This window comes from Panthera onca, chromosome A3 (assembly GCF_046562875.1).
Source record: "Panthera onca isolate mPanOnc1 chromosome A3, mPanOnc1 haplotype 2, whole genome shotgun sequence".
In the NCBI taxonomy this organism is placed as follows: Eukaryota; Metazoa; Chordata; class Mammalia; order Carnivora; family Felidae; genus Panthera; species Panthera onca.
This window is the reverse complement of record NC_138341.1, coordinates 60,485,766-60,500,215: the sequence shown is the minus strand read 5'-3', so window position 1 is coordinate 60,500,215 and position 14,450 is coordinate 60,485,766. Positions and strand designations below refer to the sequence as shown.

The 14,450-nt window shown below is 36.7% G+C and overlaps 1 protein-coding gene across 12 annotated transcripts in view; it reads right to left on the bottom strand.

The window, feature by feature from the left end:
- Positions 1 to 14,450, bottom strand: part of FAM161A (FAM161 centrosomal protein A) — a 62,563-nt gene that overhangs the window by 25,363 nt on the left and 22,750 nt on the right. For 8 of the 12 annotated variants that reach the window (XM_081795277.1, XM_081795276.1, XM_078444524.2 and 5 more), the window contains 2 exons: positions 13,248 to 13,347; positions 5,410 to 5,564 (listed from right to left, as the gene is read on the bottom strand). In XM_081795277.1, the coding sequence (XP_081651403.1) occupies positions 5,410 to 5,564; positions 13,248 to 13,347 (255 nt within the window). Of the gene's footprint in view, positions 1 to 2,791; positions 4,971 to 5,409; positions 5,565 to 13,247; positions 13,348 to 14,450 lie in introns of those variants that run through there. The other 4 variants (XM_078444530.2, XM_078444527.2, XM_081795279.1 and 1 more) reach the window with 2 other exon arrangements.

Below are 14,450 nucleotides of genomic sequence, written 5' to 3'. Positions count from 1 at the left end.
TAAATATTAAAAAAATTTTTAATGTACAAACTTCCAGCTATAAGTACTGGGGATATAATGCATATGGTGACTATAGTTAACAGTACTATATGGTATATTTGAATGTTGCTAAGAGGGTAAATCCTAAAAGTTCTCAACACAAAGAAAAAAAAACTTTTTTTTTTTTTTTGTATTCATATGAGTGTTAACTAAACTTATTGTGGTAGTTATTTCACAATATATGGAGGTCATTATGCTGTATACCTTAAACTTATACAGAGCTCAACATAGACCTTATTACAATAAAACAAAAAAGACTAAAAAAATAACAAAATAACTAGAGAAGTAGATATTCTAAATATTAACATATCTGCTTTCAATGTTAGGAAATCTTACAAACCATGGTTTTGTTCTTTCATTTATTCAATCTATATTAGTTGCTAAGCAGATTCTGGATATTGGGATTTTTTTTTAAAGTAGAATTAAAAGAACATACTGTATACTGGGACTGTGGATTATTTTCCTCTGTAGAAACAAACAAAAAAATGTCTATGAAAGTTACCCTTTTAACTTTTCTAAAAGATGATGCAGGTAAATTGGCCAACCACAGACCACATCAGGATAACTTATAAGCTGTAAAAATTGAGAATACCTAGAGCATTTAGGACAAGGTAATCACTTTCTTTAGACCTTAATATACTGATAAAATTTTACTGACTAAAAGTTCATTTCATAAGACGCTGTTTCCTTCTGAAACAACCACTGAGAACACACATCTACACATAGGCATATGATGGTGGAGAAGGGTAAAAAAAAAAAAAATTTTTTTTTTTAAGCAGTAAGGCAATATTTTAACACTTATGATTATAAAAAATTTTTTTTGTAATGTTTATTTATTTTTGAGACAGAAAGAGAGCATGAACAGGGGAGGGGCAGAGAGAGAGGGAAACACAGAATCTGAAGCAGGCTCCAGACTCCGAGCTGTCAGTACAGAGCCCGACACGGGGATCGAACTCACAAGCCGTGAGATCATGACCTGAGCTGAAGTTGGATGCTCAACCGATTGAGCCACCCAGGTGCCCCAACACTTATGATTTTTATTGCCTAGGTCTAAATATTGAAATCTTTGCTACTCTCAAATTATTAGAGATAACTTTAAAAATATTGTCCATGGATAGAATGCCTGGTATCCTTAAAGGTATGTGAATTTGTTTTATTGTATAGTCTAATAAAGGGAGTAAAAGTAATTTAAAAAAATTTATTTTTGAGAGAGGAGAGCAAGCGCAAGTGGGAGAGGGGCAGAGAGAGAGGAGGACAGAGGATCCAAAGCAGGCTCCACACTGACAGCAGCCAGCCTGATGCAGGCCTTGAACTCACGAACTATGAGGTCAGGACTTGAGCTGAAGTGTGACATTCAACAGACTGAGCCACCAGGGGTGGCTAAAATTTCTCAATTTTTCTACATACATATACATCTACATATGTGTGTGCCATGCAGTATATACAGTATAAATTTAAATATACTATATATTATATGAATATAAAAATTTAGTATGTATATTTAAGTATATTAATTATATTAAGTATATGTATATATATACAGAGAGAGAGAATCACTTAATCCTCCATTACCCAGATGATTTCTTCTGAAGAAATATGTGTTTGAGGTCAGTAGGTAACCCAGTAATATTCTTCTTATTTAAGGGGAAAAGATCACCTTCTTGATGCTTGGCTAATCATGAATAACAGACAATCCTATAAGTGAATAGAACTGTGGAGCAAATTCTGATGATCCAAATGCACAACATTTCCAGTTACCTACCACGTGAAAACTATATTTGACTTAATCATTAAGACTGACTCGTGGGGCACCTGGGTGGCTCAGTTGGTTAAGCGTCTGACTCTTGTTTTCAGCTCAGGTCATGATCTCACAGTTTCTGAGTTCAAGTCTCACGTCAGACTCTGTGTTGGCAGCACAGAGTCTGCCAGAGATTGATTCTGTCTCCCTCTCTCTCTGCCCCTCCCCTGCTCTCTCTCAAAAATAAACAAACAAACAAAATTTATATATATATATATATATATATTTTTTTTTTAAAGACTGATTTGTGCCCATCACTGTGTAATGCCACACACTAAAGAAATCTTCCAGCAGCTATCAATTTGATGTCTTCTAAAAGAAAAATTGTGATTTTACATACAGATTTGAAACTGCCAGTGTCTTTTAAGTTTGGCTCCATGTTTACCAGACTACTGTCTTTAAAAAAATGGCTCAAACACTTTTTTTTCAAGTTTATTTGTTTTTAGTCATCTCCACACCCAACATGGGACTCAAACTCGTACCCTGAGATCAACAGTTGCACATTCCACCAACTGAGCCAGACAGGCACCCCCAAACATCATTTCTAATACAATACTTAAATCATTTTGTAGCTAGTTGAAATAAAAGTATGGTTAGTTAAAGTTAAAAGTTTATTCAGGAATATTCTGTCTTCTGACATTATCATTTGAGTAGCCTGGTTTCCAAAGAGCTTTTTCCATACAGGATTTCATCCAGTCCCTCCTACAGCTACCCAAATAGACATTATTCCCATTTTTAAAGAAAAGAAAGCTGAACATTGGTACTAAAACCAAGTCCCACAGTGTCCCCATGAAACTGAGAAGGAACAGAATGAGGAGAAAATCCTTGGAAGCAAGTCATGTTTTAAATATTACAACATGTGGATTGTGTTTCACAGGCTTTCAATAAATTAGAAGGGAGATGCTTTAAATCCCTTGTGTACTCATGCCAAAATAATTATAATTAAAAACCATATTCATCTACTTATTCAAGCCTTTATTAAGTGCTTACCATATGCACAATCCTGTACAAAATATTAAAGGAATACAAAATGAATTTTAAAATGGTGCCAACTCTCAAAGAGTTTACAATCTAATTATAGTGACAAATAGTTTTGGAACAAATGATAGGAAAGGGATTATAAGTAAACATGTGCCCTTGAGAAAAATCACCTTATTTCTTAATTAAAAGCATAAATTTCCAGTTGGGAATCACTGCTATTCTATACACCTTAATTAGTTCATCTTTAAAAAAAAATTTTTTTTAATGTTTAATTTTGAAAGAGAGAGAGACAGAGAGAGAAAGAGAGAGAGACAGAGAGACAGAGCATGAGTCGGGGAGGGGCAGAGAGAGAGGGAGACAGAATTTGAAGCAGGCTCCAGGCTCTGAGCTGTCAGCGCAAAGCCTGACACAGGGCTTGAACTCACAGAGTGCAAGATCATGACCTGAGCCAAAGTCGGAAGCTTTACTCACTGAGCCATGCAGGCGCCCCTAGTTCATCCTCTTTAAAAGAGGTTGTTTTTAGAAAAGAAAATGTCTTATCCTATCACATCTTTATGTCTGGTTTGAAGTTTTAAAACAAAAATTTGCTTAGAGAGGAAAAATGATAGATTCATAAACTCAAATTACCATAATTGCAGAAAGACAAATTGTGTATATAAATTTGAGAACAACTGGGTCAAGTATTAAAGAGTTAAATCTGGGGGTACCTTGGGGCGCCTGGATGGCTCAGTTGGTTGAGTGTCCGGCTTCAGCTCAGATCATGATCTTGCGATCTGTGAGTTCAAGCCCCACGTCGGGCTCTGTGCTGACAGCTCAGAGCCTGGAGCCTGTTTCGGATTCTGTGTCTCCCTCTCTCTCTCTGCCCCTCCCCCACTCATGCTCTGTCTCTCTCTGTCTCAGAAATAAATAAACATTAAAAAAATATTTTTAAAAAAATCTGGGGGTACCTGGGTGGCTTAGTCAGTTGGGCGTCCGACTTCAGCTCAGGTCATGATCTCAAGGTTCATGAGTTCAAGCCCCGCATCTGGTTCGCTGCTGTCAGCACAGAGCCCACTTCAGATCCTCTGTCCCCTTGTCTCTGCCCCTCCCTGACTGTGCTCTCTCAAAAATAAATAAGACATTTAAAAAATTATTTTTTTAATAATAAAATAAAAAGGAGTTAAATATGAATTTCTTTGGAGATTTTCCTTGAACAAGTTATTATGCACAATTTCATCATATACACAACAGGGTTGATATTTACCTTCAATTAAGATTATAACTCAGATGCTTACAATTATTTCCATCATAATACACAGAATTAAAAAAATACTGATATAAAAACTTTTCCAGTAATTTACACATCAAAAATAATTTGGAATAAGACTAGGGATAAAAAGAAAAAGTAATGATATAGTGTGGATAATTTAACAGCAAACTCTCAGTGCAGAAATGTATGCAAATTTGCAAGTATGTATTTTTTCTGTATTTTATTATTTTTAAAAAAATGGCTCAGATAAGACTTAAAATACCCAGTAAAACAAGTGTGAGGATTCATTTTGTGAGATGTATTGCAGAGGAAAAGAATGGGCAAATAGTGTAATTTTAAGATATTTATTGATTCAGGCTTCCGAGAAAAATGTTTTCAAATCACCAAAAGCCAATACTTCTCTCTGCTCTCAATGCTAAGCCATTTTTTTCCACCCCAAATAAGGAAGTAACATATATTTTTATAACTAATCAGTTTGTGACAGCTGTGATTCTCAAATGCTTTTTAAAAATACAAGTGAGATCAAAGTTACAGACTATATGTAGCGATTAAAAAACCTGAATAGCCAAAGCTTTACTCTAACTGATCCAAAAACCATTCATTTGGCTGGATTTGGCCTTTTCAGGCTACACATGACTTTGCTCAAGAGCCCTGTACATATCACAAGGTTCCCACTGATGTTCTGAACACCATGAGCATGGATGCTAATGCCCAAGGCTGTAATTGACTGCAGGGCTCAGACAGGAGACCCTACTGATTCCATGTTACTCCTTGACAGATTTCTCCTCTCCACTCTCTTCATCAGCTTCCTCTTTTTCCTTGTAAGAATCCTGGCTGTTGGTATCAATAAAATAATTTTCTTCCCCATTCTCTCCTTCTTCTATTTTTTCTTCTTCATTAAGGCTGGAGGAAGAAATGTATCAATCTTTCACAGGAAAAATGATTTGGTTTAAAGGTCAACAAACTCTTTGCAATGTATGCCATCAAGTAGTCAGTCTTCCTCAAGTGTACGAACTCCGATTTATCAAGAAAACTCTATAAAAGTGTCAATTGGGAACTAACTTATTTCAAACCTTGATTGACTCTCAAAACTCCATTTGAAAGCATCTTAACTATTTTCATTATTTATGTCAGTCAGAATTTAAATTATTCTGCTTTAAAAACAAGATACCTCATCACCATGTAATGTTCTGAATGTGTCAAATGTTAAAATATCAATGTTTTACAACAATTCACATATGTTAGGTTAAGAGATCTTTTAAAAATACAGAACAGTTTTATGCTTTCCAGTAGGTAAGAATTATTTCAAAGGTAAACCATTTAGACATCTTATATATGTTACCTTTCTTTATCTTCAGTGAAACTTTTCATCTCTTGATTGCTGAAGTACTCAAATATTTTTCTACTTTGGCCTTTCTTTGAAACAAACTCATCAGATAGTCCTACTGCTTTTAGGGTGTTAGAATAATGCTTTTCTGCTGCCATTCTTGCATTTTTCTATAGGAAAGACAAACCTTTTTAGATGAGAACAAAAGACTTTAAATTTCCATTAAAGATGTATGGGTTAAAAGCTCCAGTGAAAATTAAATTCAATAATCACAGTTGGCTGGAAACAGGCAGACCCTCTGACGAGCAAACCCACTTGCAGGCATATTCCCAGAGAAAGTCCTACAGATGTGCCCCAAAAGACATGTACAAAAACGTTCCAGATAATATAGTTTGTAACAACCCCAAACCAGAAACAACCCAAATACCTATCAATAACAGGATGGCTAAATAGTGGTCTATTCACACAACAGAGTAAAATAAAGCAATGACGATGAGTGAACTCTAGTTGTCCATGACAACATGGATTGATCTCACAAACATAATACTAAACAAAAGAAGTAAACCACTAGACAATACATACAGAATGTATGATTCATTTACATAAAGTTCCCAAACAGGCAAAACTAAACTATACTTGTAGGGATAGGTACATAGGAAGGTAAAACTGCAAAAACAAACAAACAAAAAAAACACAACAACAGTAATGACAAAAACAAGGAAATGCTTATCTCAGAAGTTACAATGGTGGTTACCTCCAGGGGAGTGGGGGAGGGTTTCGATCTGGGAAGGGCACACAAGGTTTCTGGGGTGCTGGCAACATTCTATTTGTTAACCTGGGTGGTAGCCACATGAATTTTGACCTATAGTTATTCTTTACACTATACCCATTTTATATATTTTTAAAAATAGGCTTTTATGTTCAAGGATATCTGGAAAAATCAGGAAGAAAAGAAGTTCATGATAGTTGTCAGAGGTTTCTTTCATTTTATGTACCTCCTATAATTTCTACTTTTTACATGCCACATCTCTAATCCATCAAAGATGATAAAATCATCACTGTTCTTGTCTTTACTCTGGAGGAAGCAATGGATACAGCAAGAAGGATAAGAATTTTGATCTGTGTTCAAATCTCCAGAATGTTGTTTCCTGGCTTTGGGACCCGTGGAGCTGAGCTAAGATGACCCTTTCATACCTGAAGCAAGTTAGGAGTCATCACAGTTCCTGAGACCACAGGCTTTCCAGGGTCACAAGATGACTGGGGTTCACGCTAGTGCCCCAGTTTTAGTCAACTTTTACGTCCTATGAGCAGATATGAACTAGTATAGGGCCAAGAATTGCCATCGGGGGGGTGCCTGGGTGGTTCAGTCGGTTAAGCAACTGACTCTTGGTTTCAGCTCAGGTCATGATCTCACGGTTTGTGGGTTGGAGCCTTGTGTCAGGCTCTGGACTGACAGCGTGGAGCCTGCTTGAGATTCTCTCTCTGTTTCTCTCTCTCTCCCCCCTTACCCATGCTCTCTTTCTGGAAAGGAAAGGACAGGAAAGGAAAGGACAGGACAGGACAGGAAAGGAAAGGACAGGACAGGACAGGACAGGACAGGACAGGAAAGGAAAGGAAAGGAAAGGAAAGGAAAGGAAAAAATTGCCATCTGGACCTCCAACTAAAGCAAGGTGACTAGGAATACACTAGTTCCAGTGCCCCAGTGGCATCCCATATTGGAAAGAGTGTGGGAGAGTACCCAGTCTTACCCCCAAATATAACAAACAAAGAAATTAAGACACTCCCTCCACCCCCACTAAGGTTAAGCAGTTTGCTTAAGGTCACAAGGATAATGAGTGATAGAACCAAGTCTCTTGACCAGTTCCTAGGTCTGTTCCACTCCACCATGCTGCTTTCTCTAAGTAATAGTGGTCATCCTGGAGTTTGAAGGTGGCTTAAACCTGACTTCAGCAATGCAGGTGTCTACAGACTCCAGTATAATGAGGGAACATGGCATCTAGTGTTTCGTGGGAGAAACCAAAATAGCAAAGACCGATTACAATGGATAAACTACCACCGGTGATTTCCTGATGCTCTGAAAAACTGAAAAAGCACTACTAAATCCACCCACTATGATTAAAAACAATTTTTGGAAAAGTAAATAAAAATGCATTCAGAGGCTATGAATATCAACAGACAAGCCTCGAGGAACTGAAAGTCATGGCAAAGTGAGAAGATAAGAACTATGCCCCAAAGAATGTAAAGCAGAATAAGGAAACCCCAGACCTAACTTTAAATGCATTAAGAGCAGTATATGCTGATCTAAACAAATTAAATACAAGAGATATTAAAATGATACCAAAGTTAGTACTCATAAGTCTTCATTTGAATTTGGCTTAGAATTTAATTTAACATCTACTCAGTTAATAAACCCTGTGATTTCCAAGAAACAGGACAACACGGTTTGTTCTGCATTGGATCATAGGCTTACTCTGCTAGAGAATAACTCAACAGCAGCAAGAAGACCACAATTAGCCCTAATAAGGGGATAATGCATAAAGTTGTGAGTGAATTTATGAAATAACAGCTGTTAATTAGCAGCAAAAGTCACAGCAAAACAGGCAGCGAGAAAAAAATTGTACTAATTTATGTTAACAAAACCAAAGCAATGGTGAGTCACTGCCAGTCACTCTATATATAGAATTAATTACCTTTTAATATTTTATATCATGGTGAATAGTGTATAATTATTCTTTAAAAATTTTTTTAAGTTTATTTACTTATTTTGAGAGACAGGGAGAGAGAGAGAACAGGAGAGAAGCAGAGAGAGGGAAAGAGAAAGAATCCCAAGCAGGCTCCACACCGCCAGCGTAGAGCCCAACGTGGGGCTCCAACTCATGAACCACGAGATCATGACCTGAGCTGAAACCAAGAGTCAATTAACTGACTGAGCCACCCAGGCACCCCTAGTGTATAATTATTTTTAATTGAAACAAATATTTCTGGGGCACCTGGGTGGCTCAGTACATTGAGCATCTGACTTCAGCTCGGTCATGATCTCACAGTCTATGAGTTCAAGCCGCGTGTCGGGCTCTGCATGGACAGCTCAGAGCCTGGAGTCTACTTCAGATTCTGTGTCTCCCTCTCTCTCTGCCCCTCCCCCTGCTCATGCTCTGTCTCAAAAATAAATAAAAACATTAAAAAAAATAAAAAAATAAATTTTGAAATAAACATTTCTTCCTTGCATTTCACCATGCAAAAGAATTATAGACAATGAAATAAAAGGAGCAATTAAAATAACTATGATTATTTTATTTTACTACCAAATACTGCAAAAGAAAACTAGTGTTTCTTCTACAGGAAACCAAAATAACATGCAATGATGAGTTTGTCTACAAATCAGTGCCCTCATTTGAAGGGGGGAAAGTACTTATTTTTCATAACCATAAGTTTCATTTATATCAATTATGTCATTTATTTAATTACTGAATACTTATTTTGTAACAAGTCCTCATGGAAGGTAGTGGGTATAGACACAGGAAAGTGTTTTGGACAAAGGGAACAGCATATGTTAGGGCCAGAAGCGGTGGAAGTAGCATCAGCTATGAAACTGACCTGTTTTCAACATTTAAAACTTCTTCATGGGTTTAATTTCACATGACTACTTACTTTGCCTCATTTTCTCTGTGCTTAGAAACTGGGAATTCAAAGCATGGCAAAACGGCTTACTCACGCTGAGACTCATCACTAATAGGTCAGGGCAGTGCTCTCAGCCTGGGCTAATCCCTCCCCCCCCCGCCAAAATGAGAAGTCATTATCTGGCTAATTTGATCATGACAGTTCAGTTTTGGTTCAACAAATGCTTAACATCTCTGTGCCAGATGTTCTCCTAGGTGCTGGGTGCTGGGAATACAAAGATTTGACCACAACCTTCAAAAGTAACTAGCTAGAAGGGAAGAGAGATCCTGAAACAGATAATTTCCCACACAATGTAGCAGGAGCAAAGACAGAGGTATGCTGAGGGTAATAAAAAAAAAAAAACAGAGGAAAGGGTACTCAATCCAACCTGGGAAACAATTCAAGAAGTGATTTTATAGGAAGACTTGAAAGATCAGGAGGAAAAATAGGAAGAAGCTCTAAGAGTGTTCAGAAACAGCATCAACAAAGATTTCAAGTTTGAAGCTAGTAGTCTGGTATGATCTGAAAGAAAAGTTTCTGAAAGAAACTAGTTAACCTCTAGAGGTTAACAGGGATCAGAAAGTAGAGGATCTATACATGCTAAGATTCATGGGGTTATCTTCTGGGAGAAAGCAGGATAGCTTAGTGTTAAGTGTTTGGAAGGACTGACTTGGGTCCAACCCTAGTTCCATTACTAACTATGAATCTTACTACTTACATTCTTTGAACTTCAGCTTTTTCCTCTGTAATATAGGAATAGCCACTTTGGGAGGCCAAAGCCTCTGACTGGCTCAGGCCATGATCTCACAGTTTGTGAGTTCGAGCCCCGCATCAGGTTCTGTGCTGACAGCGTGGAGCCTGCTTTGGATCTTGGGTCTCCCTCTCTCTCTCTCTGCCCCTCCCCTGCTTGCATCTCTCTCTCAAAAATAAATAAACTTTCAAAAAAGGAATACCCACTTTGTAATATTGTTTGAAGAAGTCGGTGACAAGATTTCTTTCTTTCTTTCTTTTTTTTAGTTTTTTAAAGTTTATTTTGAGAGGGGGAGAGGGCACAAGCAGGGGAAGGTCAGAGAGAGAGGGAAGAGAGAATCCCAAGCAGCCTCCACACTTAAGTGCAGAGCCTGATGCAGGGCTCAAACTCACAAACCAGGAGAACATGACCTGAGCCAAAACCAAGAAAGAGTTAGCCACTTAACCCACTGAACCACCAGGTGCCCCAAGATCTCTTGATACCATTCACTGAAAATGAGAACGAGTGGAATCAGTGAAAATGGATGATCATCATCGTTATCAGAGGTTATTTACTACATATTCAGGGTTAAGATTTGGCAAGGGAACGGGAATAGCAAAGTGAAGATATAATGGGTGGCTTTGCAAAGAGCAAGGCAGGAAAATGAGTCAAACCATTACAATAACTCACACAGGAGACAATAGAGATTTCACCTCGCATTTCACCATCAGGAATGGAGAAAGGCAGGTCCAAATATTATTTAGGAAGAAAACTTTCCAGGTCTCTCAGTAGCAACTGAAAGAGGGAGAGGCAAAGTGGTTCCCAATCACCAAAACTATGGTCCAATAAAAACAGGAAATCAAAGAGGAAGATCTGGTTTCAGGCAAGATGAATTGTAAGATACCTGTGGGAAATCTCTGTAGACAGAGCCACCAGACAAAGACATAAAAACCTGCAGCTGGGAGCTGGAAATAACTATTTTAGGAGCTAAAAGTCAATCACTTTATGCTAAATAGAACAGCTTATGATGATTTTTCCAAGTTGAAACTGAGATTTTAAAAAAAGAAACCCACCCCTTAAAATTAAAAGCATTACATAAAATTATATACAAATCTGTAAGTAAAGGGTTCCCATAACTTTGAGAGGCTGTAATGTGTAAATTCAGTTACAATACATGTCTCTGTCCTCAGTGAGTCACTGAGAAGAAGAGTCCTATAATGCTAACAGGAAGCTCCAAATGTAACAGGTTGAAATTCACAACACCTGTAACCTCCAGTGATTCTGTCTATTGTTAAGCTATGTCACCCATTAGAACACCTCCCTTTTGAGAGGGATGTGAAATTGACAAATATTTTTTAGGGGGAGATTATAAAACCGAGTACAAATTTAGTAAAATCAGCGTTCATTGTCCATACGATCTAATTATTTTTCCAGTGAAAAGGAAGTGCTTTCAGTAATTGTAGGTAAGAATGAAAATTACAGACTCACTTAAAAAATAAATCAACAAAATGAAAAGGCAATGTACTGAATGGAGAAAATATTTGCATATCACTTATCTGATAAGGGGTTAACATTCAAAATATATAAAGAACTCATACAAGTCAACAGCAAAAAAACAAATAATCCAATTTAAAATGGGCAAATGATCCGAATATTGTTCCAAAGAAGATATTCAAATGGCCAACAGATATATGAAAAGATGCTCAACATCACTAGTCATCAGAGAAATACTAATCAAAACCACAATGAGATACTACCTCACACCTGTCACAATGGCTATATCAAAAAGACAAGAGATAACAAATGCTAGTGAGGAGGTAGAGAAAAGGGAACCCTTGTGTACTGTTGGTAGGACTGTAAATGGAAAACAGTACAGAGGTTCCTGAAAAAATTAAAAATAGAAATATGAGGGGCACCTGGGTGGCTCAGTTCCCTGAATGTCCGACTCTTGACTTCAGCTCAGATCATGATCTTGTAGTTTGTGGGTTCGAGCCCCATGTCAGACTCTGCACTGACCATGCAGAGCTTGCTTGGGATTCTCTGTCTCCCTCTCTCTCTGCCCCTCCCCTGCTCTCTCTCACTCTCTCAAAAATACATAAATAAACATTAAAATAAGCAAGATAGAAATAGAAATATGATAGAATCCAGCAATGTCCAACTTCTGGGTATTTATTTGAAGGAAACAAATCACCATGTTAAAGAGATTATCTGTGCCCTCACATTCAATGCATTACTATTTACAATAGCCAAGATATGGAAACAAAATAAGTGTCTATCAAAAGATTAATGGATAAAGAAAATGTGGTATATATGCAGTGGAATACTATTCAGCCGTAAAAAGGGAAATCCTGGCATATGCAACGATATAGATGGACTTTGAGGACTTTATGCTAAATGAAATAAATCAGAGGAAGACAAATTCTGTATGATCTCACTATATGTGGAATCTAAAAGCAAAAACAAAAGAAACTCATAGAAAAACAGATCAGATTTGTGGTTACCAAGGGAGTTGGATGAAAGTGGTCAAAGGTATAAACCTCTAGTTACAAGATAAATAAGTACTGGGAATGTAATGTACAACATGATGACTCTGTTAATACCACTGTATGGTATATATGCTAAGGTATAAGATGCTAAGAGGGGCACCTGGGTGGTTCAGTCTGTTAGGCTTCCAACTTCGCCTCAGGTCAGGATTTTGCAGTTTGTGAGTTCGAGCCCTGCATCAGGCTCTCTGCTGTCATCACAGTGCCCACTTCGGATCCTCTGTCCCCCTCTCTCTCTCACCCTCTCCCCTGTTCACACACACTCTCTCACTCTCTCTCTCTCTCAAAAATAAATAAACTTTAAAAATATATATTATTTTTTTTAAAAAGCTGCTGAGAGAGTAACCCCTAAAAGTTTAGATCTTAGTGAATCCTAAAAGTTTGGTGACTACATGAAGTGATGGTTATTAACTGAACTTGTGGTGGTAATCATTTTGCAATATATGTTTACCAACTCACTACGCTGTACACCTTAAATTTATATAGTGCTCTAAGTCAATTATATCTCAATGAAACTGGAAAAAAAACTGGCAGAAATAAATCTGATTCCATTAGCATTTTGTTTCATTTTTTAATTCTTCAAAGACTTACAAATCGTATCATGAAGGCTCACCTTAATATCCGGCTAAGTTGGTATTAAAAAGAAAAGACCAGCCATGAAAAACAGGCTGTGAAACATTTTGAATATGACTGGATTAGCAGCATGTTATCAAGCTGACATGTCTTATCAACAAGATTCAATGCTCAGATTTGAGCAAAAACTTACTTGACTGATTTGATGAAGCTGTCACAGAAACAATAATATGTCTCAATAAATTGTATACAACATATAAGAAAAATGGACTGTAAATTAGGAGCTAGAGATGCTAAATTAAAAAAAAAAAAAAGGCTGACAGTAGCTCTTAAATTCCAACAAACACAACCTGAGCAACTCTTTCAAATAGTAGCGGCCTGTTTTTTAATTTTTCTTCTCTCTCTTCTAGTTCTCGTTGGTATTCTCTCATCCTTTCCTTTTCACTCTTTCTAAAATCAAATAAAAGGAACAGCATTTTAAAAAGAAATAATAACTTGCACATATAACATTTAGCTTAGACGACAGATCAGAAGTTAAATTATGAGCACAGTTTACAGTTTACCACAATTCCTTTCCTACACTGGTAAATTTTTATGGACTGCAGAATAAAAATCCTAGGTTGTGAGAACACACCTTTACATACTGGGAACAATCTGGATACTCTGATGTTTCTGAAATCTTCAAGATTTTTAAAAAATTATGTATTAAAATGCTTCAAACTGGCCTGAAGAGATGAATGAACACCCTCTTATCTCATTTGTAAGTGAAAAAAAACAAGAAAATTTAGTTCAAATTAGATATCTTTTCTTTAAGGAATTTCTTCTGAAAAACAAGACCTTGCTCCTTCTTTTTCCTCATAAGTGAGATCTCCTATAAATCGGTGGCAGAGTGAATTAAATGGGAGTAGGTCAGGGGAGAAATGGGGACTATGGGAATAGAACATATAGAAAAAAGGAAGCAAAATACATAAATTCACAATAAATGTACTTACTACTTGGATAAGATCCTATAATGAACTAAACTATGCTATTTCCTCTATGTAAAATATACTAACTTTACCAAGATAATAAGATTTCATGGATTAGAGGAAATAATTGTACTATAAAATGCTAATTATGCTTAATTATACACAAGATTGGTATTATGAAAAATCCAGTTTGCTTTCTTAGGGTGAACAGTATATTTCTAAAAATTATTGCTCAAGTTCATCAAATTAAGCTCCCTCTATCACTGAATTACACTGATATATATTATAAGGGATATAAACATAATATACATTATAAAAGAATATAATTATTATTATAAATAAAAATTTACAATTAAAAAGGAATACTCATAATTAAAAGCAAATACAGGGGTGCCCATATGGCTTAGTCGGTTGAGTGTCCGACTCTTGATTTAAGCTCAAATCATGATCCCAGGGTTGTGGGATTGAGTCCCGCATTGGGCTCTGTGCTGAATCTGAAGCCTGCTTAGAATTCTTTCTCTCTCTCTTCCCCACTCCTGCACTCTCTCTCTAAAATAAAGTCATAAAATAAATAAAATATAAAAA